Source organism: Chiloscyllium plagiosum, chromosome 2, assembly GCF_004010195.1.
Source record: "Chiloscyllium plagiosum isolate BGI_BamShark_2017 chromosome 2, ASM401019v2, whole genome shotgun sequence".
NCBI lineage: Eukaryota > Metazoa > Chordata > Chondrichthyes > Orectolobiformes > Hemiscylliidae > Chiloscyllium > Chiloscyllium plagiosum.
The window spans coordinates 33,956,879-33,974,079 of NC_057711.1; the positions used below are offsets into that span (position 1 = coordinate 33,956,879).

At 41.2% G+C, this 17,201-nt stretch overlaps 1 protein-coding gene across 3 annotated transcripts in view; it reads right to left on the reverse strand.

Annotated features, from left to right (window-relative positions):
• sv2ca (synaptic vesicle glycoprotein 2Ca) overlaps positions 1 to 17,201 on the reverse strand; it is a 202,613-nt gene that overhangs the window by 148,262 nt on the left and 37,150 nt on the right. For all 3 annotated transcript variants that reach the window (XM_043707301.1, XM_043707291.1, XM_043707310.1), the window contains exons 2-3: positions 9,814 to 9,887; positions 98 to 867 (exon numbers count right to left, since the gene is read on the reverse strand). In XM_043707301.1, coding sequence (XP_043563236.1) covers positions 98 to 662 — 565 coding nt within the window. In that variant the 5' untranslated portion in view covers positions 663 to 867; positions 9,814 to 9,887. The remainder of the gene's footprint in view (positions 1 to 97; positions 868 to 9,813; positions 9,888 to 17,201) is intronic.

Consider the following 17,201-nt stretch of genomic DNA (forward strand, 5'->3'; position numbering starts at 1 on the left):
AATGAATGAAAGTTCATAAAATCTGGTGAAATACAGCTTTGGTCTTGATAAAAATAGGAACAGAATACAAAAAATGCAAATTAACTTAGTTACTCACCCAGCCATCCTGTAGTGGAGTTTTCTACGCACATATCTGTCTCAGCACTTGGCAGGACAAAGCCCACCACAAACACCTCCACACCGTCAGCCATGAGAGACAATCCCAGCACAAAGAACAGTGCCCACTGGAAACGGCCATGCCCGCATTCCTGAATGATCAGCTCATACTGTTGTGCCAGCTCCTCCTCGTCAGCCCTCCTCTCAGCATCCAGTTCCTCACGATCCTTATACTCATCGGAGACAGGCTGTCCTATGGCTACTTGGTTCTCCTTTCTTTGTCCCATATCTGGGATTCCCTGGTATTCACCTTCATAGATTTCATCCTCTTCATCGTGACCTTCAGTAGCATCACTTGATCCTTCATCTTCATGAGGTTCCTCTCCATAACTCTCTCCGCGATAGTTGTAATGTTCATCATCTTGAAAATTGACATAAGAGGTCTGGTTGTATTCGTCATGATCTGCTCCTTTGTTGACTTTCTTCACTGTTTGCTTCTTAACTTCCTTGGCAATGTCTTTCGCACCCCTCATCAGGGTAGTCCTGTCCCTGTAAGCATCATCCATTCTTTCCCCAATCTTAGATGCCTTTCTTCAGTGAACAGACTGAACCAGGATGTAAGAAACACCGTCCAAACTTGGAGCCTTGGGTTTGAGCTTCTGGCATTCAGTTTCAATTTGACACACTCAAAAAACTTGGGATTTTGGCATTGGAGTTTTCAGTGTTAACAGCTAATGATATTGTTTTTGCTATATTCTGATCATCAGGGACCTAAACAACAAAATAATAAGTGTTAAAAATAAACAATTTGACAAATCACCATGACAGTTTAACTGATTGAATGGAAGTTAGATCTCAGCGAGCAGAAAACAGAAGTTTCTTTTTCACAGCATGTGAGTATTACTAGCTTGACCAACATTTATTGCCCATCACTAATTACTCTACACAAGGAACTGGTGAGCCACTTGGCTTGAACGACTGCAGTCCATGTTGGGTGTGTGACAAAGCTGCTCCTTTAACCAGGTTATGCTGTTCTTGGCGTTTTTCCCCAGAGAGGTCATAAATGACACATACTATTAAAAGTCTGGGGTTGAAGGGTTTTGGGGCCAATTTGATAATAGCTAACAAATACTGACTCACGGAAGAAGGCTTTCGAGTTTTAGAAAACACTTGTACAATGAAAGGGGAGTGGCCAGTTCTCCCATCTCAGTTTATCTCTGGTTTGATTTGGTTTTTAGTGGTAATGTGGAAAAAGCTGCTAGACCCACAGAAGCAGGTCCAGGCTGGTACTCTCTCTCTCTCTGACTTCTCTCCTGTAAGAACCTATGTTTTATTTTACCTTTTGTACCAAGGGGTGTTTGTGGGAATTGATGCAAGTATTTGGAACAACATCATTAAGCTGGGATGACCTGTTGGGCTTTCGGATAGAATATGTTATTTGGTATTCTGTTTTCTATCGTTTGTGTTTCATTCAGTAATCTTGGAAATAAATTCTGTTTTGTTTGAAACTAAGTGGTTTGAAAGCGGCATTTCTCCTGGAATATCCACTTTACACCAGCTTAAAACAACTAGAAAAGTTAGGTTATGGGCTACCTTCTTGAAATGTTTTGAGGGGTCTGGCCTGATCCACAACAGATAGAACATCCACATTGTTGTTGGGATGGGAGTTCTAGGACTTTGATCCAATGGTAATGGTGGTATGACAATATTGTTCCTACTTAGGAGGGTGTGGGACATGGAAGGGATCTTACATGTGTTTGTGTTCCCATGTGCCTGCTCCTTCAGTTTTTCATGATAACACTAAGTAACACTCTCCCAACCATTTACTCATTGTTGCCATGAATGGTATGACACGTGGTGAAGAGGGAAGCAATGGCCATAAAAATCAAATAACTGGGACAATGAAACAAGCACACGAAGGTGGTGGGGACTGTAACATGCTGAATCTGTAATGCTGAGTTCAATCGATCCTAACAACTTTCAAGCACTGTCATAAAGTTTGTTTGCAGTAATTGAAGTTTAAGTGATCATTAATTCCTATTTTGATTCCAGTTGTGTGTTTTTGATTAATCTGGTGTAACTGTGCTATTGTTAAAGGAACTGAATGGATGAAAACCTGCAAGATTGTGCAATAAACGTGCCATATGGGCTGGCACCTTGCAAACTGAGAAGTTGGCAGAGGTGAGAGTGTTGTCTTGTTAATCACATGAGGACTGGAAACCAGAGAACCAGTGAGGCAATATGATCAAAAAAAGGTTATCAAGACAGAACTGGCCAGTCACTGAGATTCAAGAAGACAGGTTTGGCCTATCATTATCTCATCATTTGGGTAGCAAGCACACTGTGCAAGTTATAAGGAACTGCGTCTCAACATGACAGGTAGCTGACTAGTCAATTACTCAATGACCAGAAAGAGAGAAAAGAATAGTTTCTCCATCTCGACTCTCAGAGAAAGCAAAGCAATCTTGCACCCAAGCCCATTCTCCTACCCTATTATCCTATTTTTTTTCTCCTGAATAATGCACCTAATCTGCACATACCTGAAAACCATGGGCAAGTTAGCACGGGCAATTCATCTAACCTGCTCATCTTTGGATTGTGGGAGGAAACCGGAGCACGCAGAGGAAACCTATGCAAACACAGAGAAAATGTGCAAACTCCACACAGACTGTCACCCAATGCTTGAGAGAAACAAGAGAGGAGAATGCTGAAGCCTTAACCAAGATCTTTGTATCCTCATTAGCCAGTGGACAGATCCCGGAGGACTGGTGAGGAGCTAATGTTGTTCCTTTATTTAAGAAGGGAAATAGGGATAATCCAGGAAAATTTAGACCGGTGAGTCTCACATTGACGGTTAAGAAGCTATTGGAAAGACATCCTTGAGATAGGATTAGCATGCATTTGGAAAACCATTGCATAATTGGGGACAGTCAGCATGGCTTTATGCTGGGCAGGTCATGTCTTAAGAACTTGATTGAATTTTCCAAGGGACTGATGAAGATGATCAAGGAGGTTAGAGCAGTGGATGTTGTCTACAAGGATTTAAGAAAGGCTTTCATAGAGTCTTAGAGATGTACAGCACGGAAACAGACCCTTCGCTCCAACTCATCCATGCCGACCAGCTATCCCAACCCAATCTAGTCCCACCTGCCAGCACCCAGCCCATATCCCTCCAAACCCTTCCTATTCATATACCCATCCAAATGCCTTTTAAATGTAGCGATTGTACCAGCCTCCACCACTTCCTCTGACAGCTCATTCGATACATGCACCACCCTCTGTATGAAACTGTTGCTCCTTAGGTCTCTTTTATATCTTTCCCCTCTCACCCTAAACCTATACCACCTAGTTCTGGAGAACCCCACCCCAAGGAAGAGACTTTGTCTATTTATCCTATCCATGTCCCTCGTGACTTTTTAAACCTCTAGAAGGTCACCCCTCAGCCTCCAACGCTCCAGGGAAAACAGCCCCAATCTATTCAGCCTCTCCCTATACCTCAAATCCTCCAACCCTGCCAACATTCTTGTAAATATTTTCTGAACCTTTTCAAGTTTCACAACATCCTTCTGATAGGAAGGAGACCAGAATTGCATGCAATATTCCAACAGTGGCCTAACCAATGTTCGGTACAGCCGCAACATGACCTCCCAACTCCTGTACTCAATACTCTGACCAGCAACACCCCTGAGGACCTTTCCACTAAGTGTATACGTCCTGCTAAGATTTGCTTTCCCAAAATACAGCACCTCACATTTATCTAAATTAAACTCCATCTGGCACTTCTTAGCCCATTGGCTCATCTGATCAAGATCCCATTGCAAGTTGAGGTAACTTTCTTCACTGTCCACTACACCTCCAATTTTGGTGTCATCGGCAAACTTACTAATTATGCTTCTTATGCTCACATTCAAATCACTTATATAAACTTTCGACAAGGTCCCTCATGGTAGGCTCATCCAGAAAATTAAGATGTTTGGGATCCACAGTGACTTGGCTTGCCCATTGAAGGCAGAGGGTAGCTCAAGCTTCTCCTTATAGCTCATACCTTCTAATCCAGGCAGCATCCTGGTAAACCTCTTCTGCGCCCTGTCCAAAGTCTCCATATCCTTCCTGTAATGTGGTGACCAGAACTGAACAAAATATTCTAAGTGTGGGCTAACCAAAGTCTTATAAGGCTGTAACATGACATCCTGACTTCTATATTCAATTCCCTGACCAAAAGGCAATTTGGAATTCTGTGAAGGTATTATGAATGCAGTGGACAACGCGGACCCAGCAGCTGTGGTGTTTCTGGATTTCGAAAAGTCATTCGACAAGATACTGCTCAAAAAGCTGCTGCATAAGATTAAGATGCAGGGCGTTACGGGCAATGTATTAGCATGGATAGAGGATTGACTAAGTAACAGGAAACAAAGATTGGGGATAAATGAGTCCTCTTCTAGTTGACGATCAGTGACTAGTGGTGTGCCTCAGGGATCAGTGTTGGAATCACAATTGTTTACAATTTACTTTGATGATATAGAGTGGGAGGAGAGGGGGGGCACATGTAGTGTGTCCAAGTTTGCGGATGACACGAAGATGAATGATACAGCAAAGTGTGCACAGGGATATAGATAGTTTAAGTAAGTGGGCAAAGGTCTGGCAGCTGGGGTTCAATGTTGATAGATGTGAAATCATTTTGGTAGGAATAACAGTAAAAAGGATTATTATTTGAATGGTAAAAATTGCAGCATGCTACTGTGCAGAGGGACCTGAGTGTCCTTGTGCATGAATCACAGAAGGTTGGTTTGCAGGTACAACACGTAATTAAGAAGGCAAATGGAATTTTGCTTAAAAGCAGGGAGGTTATATTGCAGCTGTATAGGGTGCTGGTGAGGCCACACCTGGAGTACTGTGTGCAGATTTGGTCTCCTTACTTGAGAAAGGATGTACTGGCACTGGAAAGAGTGCAGAAAAGGTTCACTAGGTTGATTCTGGAGTTGAGGGAGCTGGTTTATGGGGAGAGACTGAGTAAACTGGGATTACATCCACTAGAATTTAGAAGAATGAGGGGGGATCTTATAAAATTATGAAGGGAAAAGATAAGATAGAAGCAGGGAAGTTGTTTCCACTAGCGAGTGAAACTCGCTTTAGGGGGCATAGTCTCAAAATTACAGGGAGCAGATTTAGGCCAGAATTGAGAAGGAATTTTTTCATCCAGACAGTTGTGAATCTGTGGAATTCCCTGCTCAGTGAAGTAATTGAGGCTTCTTCATTGCATAATGTAGAGCTATGATAGATGATCTTTTGAACAGTAAAAGAGTAAAGGGTTATGGTGAGAGGGCGGGTAAGTGGAGTTGAGGCCATGAAAAGATCAGCCATGATCTTATTGAATGGCAGAGCAGGCCCTGAGGGCTATACGGCCTACTCCTGCTCCTGATTCTTATGTTATAGTATTGACAGCATCTTTTTCCCCTGAGTTAAGACCCGGGGGCATGCCTTTAAGGCGAGAAGGTAAAAGTTCAAAGGAGATGTGAAGGGCAGGTCTTTTACAAAGGGAGTGGTATGAGTGTGGAATGTGTTGCCTGGGGTACTTGTGAAGGTATAGGATAGGGGCTTTAAAGAGACTTTTAGATAAGCACATGGATGTGCAAGGAATGGAGGAATATACAGAGGAGCCTTGATTACCCAAACGATACAGGCAGGGAATTTTTTCGGATAATCAAATGTTCAGATAATCGAATGCCAGATAACACAGTTTAGCCAAACATCAGAACCTTGCAATCTTGTTCGGATAATCGACATTCGGATAATCGAGAGTCCTCTGTAGATCAAAGGTAGGCAGAAGGATTAGTTTAATTTGGTGTCATGTTTGGCACAACATCATGGGCCATAGGCCTTGTTCCTGAGCTGTACAGTTCTATGTTCTATTTTCTAGTAAATTTAACAATAACAATGCGATATTGAATGTTTCGGGGAGGTGATTAGGCTCTCTCCTGTTGGAGATTGATGAATATTAATTTACTTAATATATTCATTTTTGAAAAGCACAGGAGGATTGCCAAGAGCAGCACCAAGCACACCTTGAAATGTGCTGTGAACCTAAGAATGTTACAACACAGTACTCCTTTCATGCCAAACTGCACAGATATCAAATTATCACAGGGCTAAGCAATTTTTCAACCAACAAATCAGTAGTCCTGCCACATCCAGTCATGAATGATGGAAGACAATTAAACAACTCACTGGATGAGGAAACTGCACAAGTAATGTCATCCTCAACAATGGGAGTGCCCAGCAGATCAGTGGAAAGAAATAAGGCTGAAGCATTAGCAACAATCTTCAGCCAGAAGTGATGAGTGCATGATCCAACTTCGCCTTCTCTGAAGATTCCCATCACAGATGTCAGTCTTCAGCCAATTCAATTCATGCCATGTGATATTAAGACATGGTTGAAGGCACTGAATACTGCATAGGCTTTGCATCCTAAAATATTCCAGCAATAGTAATGTCCTCCAGAATGCGCTGCACCTTTAGCCAATGTGTTCCATTACAGCTGCGACATGAGCATTCACCCAGAAATGAAGAAAATTGCCCAGGTATGTCTGGTACGCAAAAACTGGATAAATCCAACTCAACCAATTAATACCACATCTGTCTAATTTCAATCATCAGTAATGTGATGGAAGGGGTCGTCTAGAGAGCTACCAAGCAGCACTTGTTCAGCAACAATCTGCACACGGACATTGATCTCCTAACCTCATTACAACCTTGGTTTAAACATGTACAAAAGAGCTGAATTCTAGAGGTGAGGTGAGAGTGACTGCCTTTGACACTAAATTTGTATTTGACTGAGTGTAGTATCAAGGAGCCCTAGCATCAATGGGAGGGGGAAAACTCTCCATTGTTTGGGGCCATACCTGACACAAAGGAAGAAAATACTGGTTGTTCGAAGAGAGCTGGGATGACTAACTGATATCTCTGCAAGAGTTAATTGGCCTAACTATTTACAATAACCGCCTCCATTATGGGGTCAAAAGTGGGGATGTTCACAGATGGCATGCAAACGTTTTGGCACCATTTACAACTCCTCAGGTATTGAGTCAGTAAATGTCCAAGTTCAACAAGACCTCTACGAAAAAGTTTGGACTGATAACTAGCAATAACTAATGTGACATACAAAATACCAGGCAATGACAATCTCCAACAAGAGAGAAATCTAATCATTGCACCTTGACACTCAATGACCTGACTATTGCTGAATTTCCCATTATCAACATGTGGTGGTTACCACTGCCCAGAAACTCACTGGACCAACCACATAAATACAATGGCAACAAGAGTAGGTCAGAGGCTATGAAACCTGCACAGAGTTATTCACTTCCTGACTTCCCATAGCCTGTCCACCATCTACAAAGCACAAGTCAGAAGTGCAATGGAAGACTCCCTACTTGATTGGATGAATGCAGCTTCAACAACAGTGAAGAAGCTTTATATCATCCAGGACAAAGCAGTTGCCTGATTGACACCACTCTCTCCACCACTGATACTTAGTAGCAGCAGTGTATAGTATCTACAATATATTAAACAGAGAACTGCAGATACTGGAAATCTGAAACATAAAAAATATTGCTGGCAAACTCAGCAGGTCTGGCAGCATGTGTGAGCAGAGAAACAGAGTGATTGTTTCAAGTTCAGTGAGTCTTCATCAGAACTGATAGCAGCAAGGATAAGGTGGTAATTCTGCTAAAGACAAGGTTAGGGTTTTGCGGGAAGAGATGAGCAGGTAAGAGGAGATGGAGCCTAGAGAGACAGAAATATGAAAGGGGTAGGTAAACAAAAAAGATTACTCACAGTAAGTCAGGACAGAAGAGAAGCTGTATCAGTGATAATGAGAGCTGGGAGTAGGAGAGAATGAGTGAAGAAGGGCTTATGCCCGAAACGTCGATTCTCCTATTCCTTGGATGCTGCCTGACCTGCTGCGCTTTTCCAGCAACACATTTTCAGCTCTGATTTCCAGCATCTGCAGCCCTCACTTTCTCTAGTAGGAGAGAATGGGCAGGCTATGCTGGACCAGAACCATGGTGTAAGGGTGGTTAAAAAAAAATGGAAGGATGGAGTCAGGCTCTAAGGTTAATGAACTCGATGTTGATCTTAGAGGCTGCAGAGTCCCTAAGCAGAAAGTGAAATGTTGTTTGATCTTGAACAGAGGTTCCTGGAGCCCTGTAGCAGGCCTGCACCAGAAATGTTGGCATGGGAACACAGTCATGTCGAAATCACAGGCACCTGAAAACTCAGGATCATTATTATAGACAGCATGTAGCTGTTCTGCAAAGCGGTCACTCAGTCTGTAATTAGTCTCCTCAGTGTAGAGGAGACCACACTGTGAGCAGTGAATATAGTTGGCTAGATTGTGTGAAGTGCAGGTAAAGGGGTATCTTATCGTTGTGAGAGGGAAGAGAGGGGTGAGGTCTGAAGTGTGAGAGATGAGTCAGTCACAGCTAAGGGTCTTGTCAATCATGGTGCTGGGGAATCCTCAGTTGATGAACGAGGCGAATATTTCAGAGCCCCACCCCTGCCCCCCACTGAAGGTGTCATCATCAGAACAGATACAATGGAGGAATGGGAGAATAGAATAGAGTCTTTACAGGAAGCAGATAACTGAGAATCGATGGATTTCTAACGGATATCAGTGGCCAGCCTATTCCCAGAAATAGTAACAGAGAGATCAAGAAGAGAAGGGAGGAGACAATGAAGAACCAGGTAAAGGTGAGAACGGGTGGAATTTGGGCGTGAAATTAATAAACCTCCTAATTTTGGACGAATGAGTAAAGCAGCACTGATGATATCATTGATGTACCAGGGAAAGAGTTGTGTGTGGCACTGGAATAGGACTGGAACAAGGAATGTTCCATCTACCCTACAGAAACAGGCATAACTGGTGCCCATGCAGGTACCCATAGCCATACCTTTGACCTGAAGAAAGTGAGAAGAGTTAAAAGGAGAAATTGTTCAGAGTAAGGATGAGGTTGGCCAGGCGGAGGATGGTGAGGGTGAATGAAAAAACTTCAGGCTTGCCTAAATATCACTTTTTCCCAACTGCTATCAGTTCTAATGAAGAGTCACCCGACTCAACATGTTAACTCTGCTTTCTCTCCACAGATGCTACCGGACCTCCTGAGATTTGCCAACAAGATGCAAGATGCACTACAAAGATCACAAAATCTCCTCAAACTGCAATTTCTAAACCCATGAACACTATCATATAGAACAAGAAGAGTAACTGAAAAATAGGGACACCATCAATTGTAAGCTTCCACCCAAGCCACTCACCATCCTGACTTGGAACTATTTCACCGTGCCTTCAGTGTCACTGGGTTAAAGTCGTGGAACTCCCTGCCTAACAATCTTCTGGGTATAGCTACGCTAAATTGACTGCAGCAGTTTAAGAGTGCAGCTCACCACCACCTTCTCATGGGCAATTTGGGATGGGCAATAAATGCTGGTCCTGCCAGTGACACCACATACCATGAATGAAATTAAAAAACATACTTTATCTATATTTAATATGTAATATTCAGAAAGATCAATGTAACAATAGTAATCTTGTCATTATTAAACAGATACTAGTAATAACTTGAAATATCTGGTATTTTCCTGTTCTTAGGGGTTTTTTTGCAATCTATTTCCCAATCATGACAGAATTTCAATTCAGAAGTAAGAATTAAAATAGCATACCTGAGAGATAGAAGAGATGATCAGCCAGGTAGTGAGATGAGAAACAGCAGAAGTCTACTGATTGACCGGAGAGTCTGGTGGGATAAAAGAAAAGCATTCAGAGCATTATCTTGATAATTTCCACAAGACAAAACTTAACATTTCGAGGAAACATGAGTAAAGTTGAATTATCCCATCCTTATAGTCAACTCGTCTAAGGATCATTTCACAAAGGAAACTCTTTAAATAAAATTACACTTGGAAGAATTTCTTATTTTCACATATTACTTTTGATTTCCAATAAAATTTGAATCTTGTTAGTGAATTGGACTAGTTGGATCTATTTTTCAACATAAGCAGCAATATTACAAAAAAGCAATAAAAATAACATCAGATAAATATCCATGACACCCTGTGGAATAAATTAAAGAATTGCTTTTTCGGCTTTATTCAAAGAAAATCACAATTCTCTCAGATTTGAAAGCACTGCAACATTTCAAAAGCGAACAGTAGTTTATGAAGTCAAAACATGCAGGAAAGTTAGGAAACTTAGGAAATGAAAAATGTAGATATTGAAAAAAAGATAAGTTCTAGCCATCATCAAACTGTGCCCCAGTTACTTGTTGTCATGCAATGACAAGAATGAGCTGTTTGAAATATTGTTGTGTTTTAGGTGTTGATATACTAAAGTACATTAAGATTTTGTTGGCATGGCATGATTCCCCCCCAACTATCAACATCCTGGGAGTTATCATTGGCCAAAAATCAAGTCACATAAATAAAGTGGCTACAAGAGCAGGTCAGAGGCTCAGAATCCTGTGGCAAGTAACTCACTTCTTGACGCCACAAATCAGGGACTGTGATGGAATAGCCCCCGCTTGCCTGAATGGGTGCAGGTCCAACAACAGGAATGAAATCTAACACCATCCAGAACAAAGCAGCCCACTTATTGGCACTACATTCACAAACATCCAATCCCTCTGCCATCAATGCTCAGTAGCAGAAGTATGTACGGTCTGCAAGATGCACTGCAGAAATTCACCAAAGATCCTCAGACAGCACCGCCTAAATCCACAACACCTTCCACCTAAAAGGACAAAGCCAGCAGGTACATGGGATCACCACAACCTGCAGGTTCCCTTCCAAGCCACTCGTCATCTTACTTGGAAATCTATTGCTGTTCCTTCACTGTCACGGGGTCAAAATCCTAGAATTCCCTGCCTAATCACTTTATTGGTCAACCTACAACAGGTGGACTGCAGCGGTTCAAGTAGTCAGCTCACCACCATCTTCCCAAGGGCAACTAGTGACAGACAATAAATGTTTACCTCCAGCAACACCCATATTACAAAAGTAAATTAAACAAAAAATTGTGGAACGCAAGAATGTGTGTTATAGATTCAAATATATGCCATGTATACTCGTTAAACAATGTTATGTTGAAATCTGGCAAAAAAGTGAGACTTTTTTCACTGGAATATAGGAAGTGGAGGGGTGACCTTATAGATATTAATAAAATTACGAAGGGTATAGATAGAGTTAATGGTAGGTGTCTTGTCCCTAGGAAGGGGGATTTCAAGACAAGGTGCCACCTTTTTAAGATGAAAGAAGAGAGATTTAAAAAAGAAATGGGGACAATTTATTTACACAGTGGGTGGTTTGCGTGTGGAAAGAACTTTGAGGAAGTGGTGGATATGGGCAAAATTAAAACATTTTAAAGACATTTGGATAAGTATCTGAATAGAAAAGGTTTGGAGGGATATGGGCCAGGTGTGGCAGGTGAGACTAGTTCAGTTTAGGATTATATTCAACGTGGACTGGTTGGAGTGAAGGGTCTGTTTCTGTGTTTTGTGACTCTATGGCTCTATGACTCTAGACAAGGAGGTTTGATTCAAAGCAGTTTTCCACACTCTTGGCCCATTGCAGTGAAAATGTGTCATGGAAGAGATGGCTTTATATGTCCCAATAGAAATCTTTGCATGTCATTGCCAGATGGCATCAACTATTTCTGAAGCAATAACAGGGTATTCCATAACAATTTACACCAGTGCTCCAAGGAACAGCTGCTTTTCAACTCTTTGTTGAATCTCATTGGTGCATATTTTGTCTCCTCTCATCCCATAATTTGTATACCAAAATTTAACCAGTCCAATGGGAAGAATTGAGTGACAAGAGCAATTATTTGTAGTGGATGCCTTTTTTTTAAAGTTAATCTGTTCTACAGCTGTATAGGCAAAATGTCCTTAATCTATCTTGTACTTAATTACTGTAATCTGTAGTTTACTAATGAGAATATAATTATCTCTATTGGACTATACATAAAACAGCATTGCATAAAGTATGCAGGATTAAAAACACCAAGTGTAAGACTGGTTTGTTTCATTTCTAATTTAAACCTATCCAACTGGCTGCCTTGTTTGAATAGAGTTGAATTTCAGCACATGGGACAGCTCCAGGGAATTGTTGGTGGGAACTATAACAACGTCTTAGCTTCCCAGGCATCTTTTCAACTGTAAAACTATTCCAAACCACACAACAAACTGAAGATGGCAATCCATGACAGTTGACAATATGCATGTTAACGGTTTTAAAAGCAGAATATAAAGTTCAAGGCAAGATTTCACACAGCCTAAAGGCACTTATTAACACATGTACTCATGTGCGTGGAATACAGGGTCTGCAAATGAGTTGTGAATAAGCAGTGTAGTATTAAAGGGTTATTTCTCTGAACTAGCTGTTTTTTTCTTTCCCTTATAAAACTGTTGGTGCCAATTTTGCTGAGTGCTGCAAAAAGGCAAAATATTCTAAGGAGAAAGTGAGGACTGAAGATGCTGGATATCAGAGTCAAAAACTGTGGTACTGGAAAAGCACAGCCGCATCCAAGGAGCAGGATAGTTGATGGTTTGAGCATAAGCCCTTTATCAGGAACGTTCCTGATGAGGTTAGGCTTAAAACATCGACTCTCCTGTTCTTCGGATGCTGCTTGACTGGCTGTGCTTTTCCAGCACCACACTTTTTGAAAATGTTCTAAAAGCCAAGTACTAGAATTGCCCCATTGAAAAGGGTTCCCTGGACGTACTGTTGTATTGTTGGATGAGGTTCAGTAGAGGTAGGTGTCAATTTTGAGGCAGAAACAAGCTTCCTCCAAGATGCAAAGGAAGTAGGCATCCTAAGTATAAGCATGAATCTTATATCAAAGCTTATGTTGGGCCCAGATGTTATATCACAGCTAAACACTGACCAGATTAATTTCAGAATGCTGCCAAGGAGAGGAATACAGTTGGTCACTCTATTGGGAATGGATTTCTGATTTGGGGTCAAAGGGTGAGCTTCAAATGTTCCCAATTTAGTTGGAGGAAATTTCTGTGCATCCAGTAAACAGACAGACAACTGCTCCACTCAGGATTGTAGGAAACTGCAGAGGGTAGTGTGCACGGCCCAGGCCATCACTAGAGCCAAACTCTCATCCGTTTACACAGCTCACTGCCACAGAAATGCTGCCAACACCAAAGATCATTCGCACCGCGGTAATCATTTCCTATAACCTCTTCCATCAGACAGAAGATACAGAAGCCTAAACACATGCACCAGTAGGTTCAGGAGCAGTTTCTTACTGTCTGTTATTAACCTATTGAATGGACTCTTTAGCCTCAATTAATGCTGATCTTGTTAACATTGATCTCTGTGGTATATCCTGTGTAATGTTACCTGTATGTCTCTAAATCTTTTGTTCTGTATATCCTTGCTTCCTATGATCTGCCTGTAAACAAAGCTTTTCACTGTACTTTGGTACACGAGACAATAAATAAATTAATCAATTCAGTCAGAGTATAAACGTTAGGAGGAAGTCAGGTAGAGCTAGACACTGTGCATATGAAAACAAGTGTAGCATCTTTGGATGATGTTGCTGGTGGGCAGCATCTTTAGTAGAAATAGGAAAGATAGGAAAGATAGATAGGATAGATATACCTAGGAGTGGGAAGCAAAACCATTTCAAGTGATAGTTTGGCTTGGTAAGAATGGAACAAAATGAGTGCAGTGCACTCAGCTGGTTAACAGTGGAGCAGGCTGAATGAGGAAGGAGTGTCAACTGCATGACAGGCTGCACACCGGTTGGGAAGGAGGAGCAACCGTTTACCTTTCTCTGAGTTGCACAGATATCAATGTTGACTTTGATAAGAACCATTTAGATTCTGTGAAAAACTGGTTGGTGGGAATTGTCCATGCAGCTCTGGCAAAGTTGAGTGCAGAATCAAGATGCAAGATCTTCAGAGATGAAGGAAGGTTGGAGATGGGGCAATAATTTGCAAAAATGAAGAAATACAAAGAGATTTTCATTGAGGGGAGAAGTGATGAAATGGATTTAAAAGGAAGAGGGATAGCATTTGAAGATAGAGGCATTAAAATTAACTGGGGTCTAGGAGAGGAAGTTGGGTGGTTAGCAGTTTATTGGAACAGAGTTGAATGATTTGAAGGGCCTCAAGGACAAGAGGGGTTCAGAGAGGACAGGAGTGGAGAACTAGTGGGACAGTGAGGAACTTTAGCAGATGTTTTGCCAGTGGACTGGTGGAAGAGAGAAAAGAGATGGAAGCAGCTGATCAGAAGACTTTAATCTTTGTGACAAAACAGTCCATGAGATCCATGTATTGCTTTTTGAAGTTTAGAGTAGAGGAAAGAGAGGCTTAATAAGGTGGTTTGTGTACAGAAAGTAAGCAGTGCAGTATTTTTAAATTCTAAGATGACCCTGTAAGCAGTTTTAATAGACAAGAACAAACCTAATCATGCTTTCAGTTTTCTAGCCAGATTTGACAGTGAATAAAGCAAGCAGATGGCCAACGTTTTTCAATTCTGCATCACTTCATATCTGTTCAGAACTGTCTCAGAAACCAGTCCAAATATTCTTCCCAGAAAAGCAAAGCTTTTGTTACTTTTATTAGTGGCTGAAATTGATCAATGTTGCAAATTTCATCAAGGTTGACAGAAAAGGAAAAGGCCATACGTAAAGAAGTCAATACTGTGGTAACAATGATTGATGCCAGGCTCCAGTAAATGGCCGAAATTGGTCATAGCCTCTCTTGTGAAGCAATGCTAAAGATGGTGTTAAAACATTATCAGGTACATGGGTCTGAAAACTTGTCTCTTGGGACAATTTTGAACAGGCACCTGAAGTGTATGTACATTTGCCTTTTCCTGCTCTCCATCTGGCTCTCCTCTCCATATCCAAATGCCATTACAAAGCAGATTGAAATGCCCTTACTGAGCAATGCGGTTTCATCGAATATGCAAAAGTAAACAAATCAGCAATGCAAAATTGAGAATGTAGGAATAGAAATATAAAAAATCAAACAAATTAGCAAATTGCAAATCAGTACAATCTTTTCCAGCAAGCAGCACAAAAGCCTATAAATGATGATTTCTGAAGGAGAATAACTCACTTAGAATAAAGAAATTGTAAAACATTGTGAACAAATTTTAAACTGTCATGGTTTAGGTGCAGATGGGTTTTAATACCAAAGAATGTGGAAATCAGATCAGGAACTCAAAATGATCCTGTCTACTTCCAATTACAACACAGATAGACTGAAAACTAGTAAAGAAGGTCTGCACCATTGTTAGTTATATAAATTCAACAAGCAAACAGGCAACTAATTATTAACCTAAGCCAGCATGCTGACTTTAACAGCTAGACACGGGTCTCATTGAACACAAAGGGGAAATCATTTTTAAAAAGTTTCTTGCTATTCTTTAATGGGATCTGAGGTTCCCTCACAAGACCAACATATACTGCTCATGACTAATTTCCTTTGAGAATATAGTGGTGAGCCACCCCATTGAAATGCTCCAGTCGGTCTGGTGTTTGAACACCCACAGTTCTGGTAGGGATAAAATTTCAGGCTTTTGACCTTGAAACAGTGAAGGAACGGTGATATAGTTCCAACTTGGAATGGTGTGTGGTTTAGAAAGAAAATTTCACCTGGTGATTTCTCATACTTCTGCTCCCTTTCCCCTTCTATTTGGTGGAGGTCATTAGTTTGGAAACTGTTGTCAAAAGTGCATTAGTGAGATGTTGCAATGCATCTTGGGATACAGTAGACACCATGACACTGTGGTCACTGATGGGAGGAATGAATGTTGAAAGTGATAAATGGAACATTAATCAGGCAGACTGCTTTATCCCTGATGGTGTTGAGTTTCTTAAGCTTTTTTGGAGTGATAAACATCCGGGCAGTGGGGAGTATTCCACCGTATTCCTGACTTGAGCCTTGTAGATATAGACATATTTTGGATATCTGGATTGGGTTACACAGAATTACAAAATTGTTATAGCACAGAAGGAGGCCATGCTGTCCATCATGTCTGCATACTCTCCAAAGGAGTAATTTACCCAGCATGATTCCCCGACCTTCTTCCCATAATCCTAGACATTCTTCCAGTTCAGACAACCTCCAACTTGTATGCCTCAATGAACTCACTCTCAGGCAGTATGTTACAGAGCCTGACTACCTTCTGTATGAAAATGTTTCCTTTTTCTCTTGTTTCCATTGCTTCTTTAGCCTTTGACATCAAACCTGTGTTCTCTTTTTCTGACTTTTTCGAGTGTGGGAACTGATTTTCCTCATCAGTCCCAGTTTCTGCAATTTAATTTCATATCTGAAGTTCCTCATTCCTGGAACCATTATCATGAATCTTTTTTTCCATCGTCTCAAATACTTCCACATTTTAGCAAAAGTGTGCTGCCCAGAAAAGATACAAAAAGCTATGTGAGGCCAAAGCAATATTTTCTGAAGGCTTAGCACGACTTCTTGTGCTCCATGCCTCAATTAATAAAGCTCAGAATACTGAGCATTTGTATTAGTTGCTTGGTCCACCTACCTGTCAACTTCACTGAATTATATGCATAGGTCCCTCTGCTCCTGAACCACAGTTAGAATTGTACCCTTTTGTTTTATGTTGTCTGTCTGCATTTTTCCTACCAAAATGACATTTCATTTGCATTTAGTTTATCTGCAGCTTGTCCATGATACTTCAAAATGATATAGACCTTTTTGAAGTTTTACACTATTCCTCCACACGGTTCACTAACAGCCAAGTTTCCCATCTGCACTCACCCAAGAATGTCTTGCCTTGGACCTATTCTTGTACCAACAGTATTTCTATGGCTAATTCAATTCAGTTTCTGTTCAATGGCATCCCCTAGGATAGTTGATCATGGTGGATTCAGCTATGGTGGTGCCATTGAATATCAGGAGGAGGTTGTTCTCTCTTATTGGAGATGGTCATTGCTGGCATAAATGTAAATTTGTCACTATCAGCCCAAGCCTGAATGTTGTCCAGGTCTTGGTGCATACTGACATGGACTGCTTCAATCTCTAAGCAGTCAAAAATAATATGGAACATTGTGCATTCGT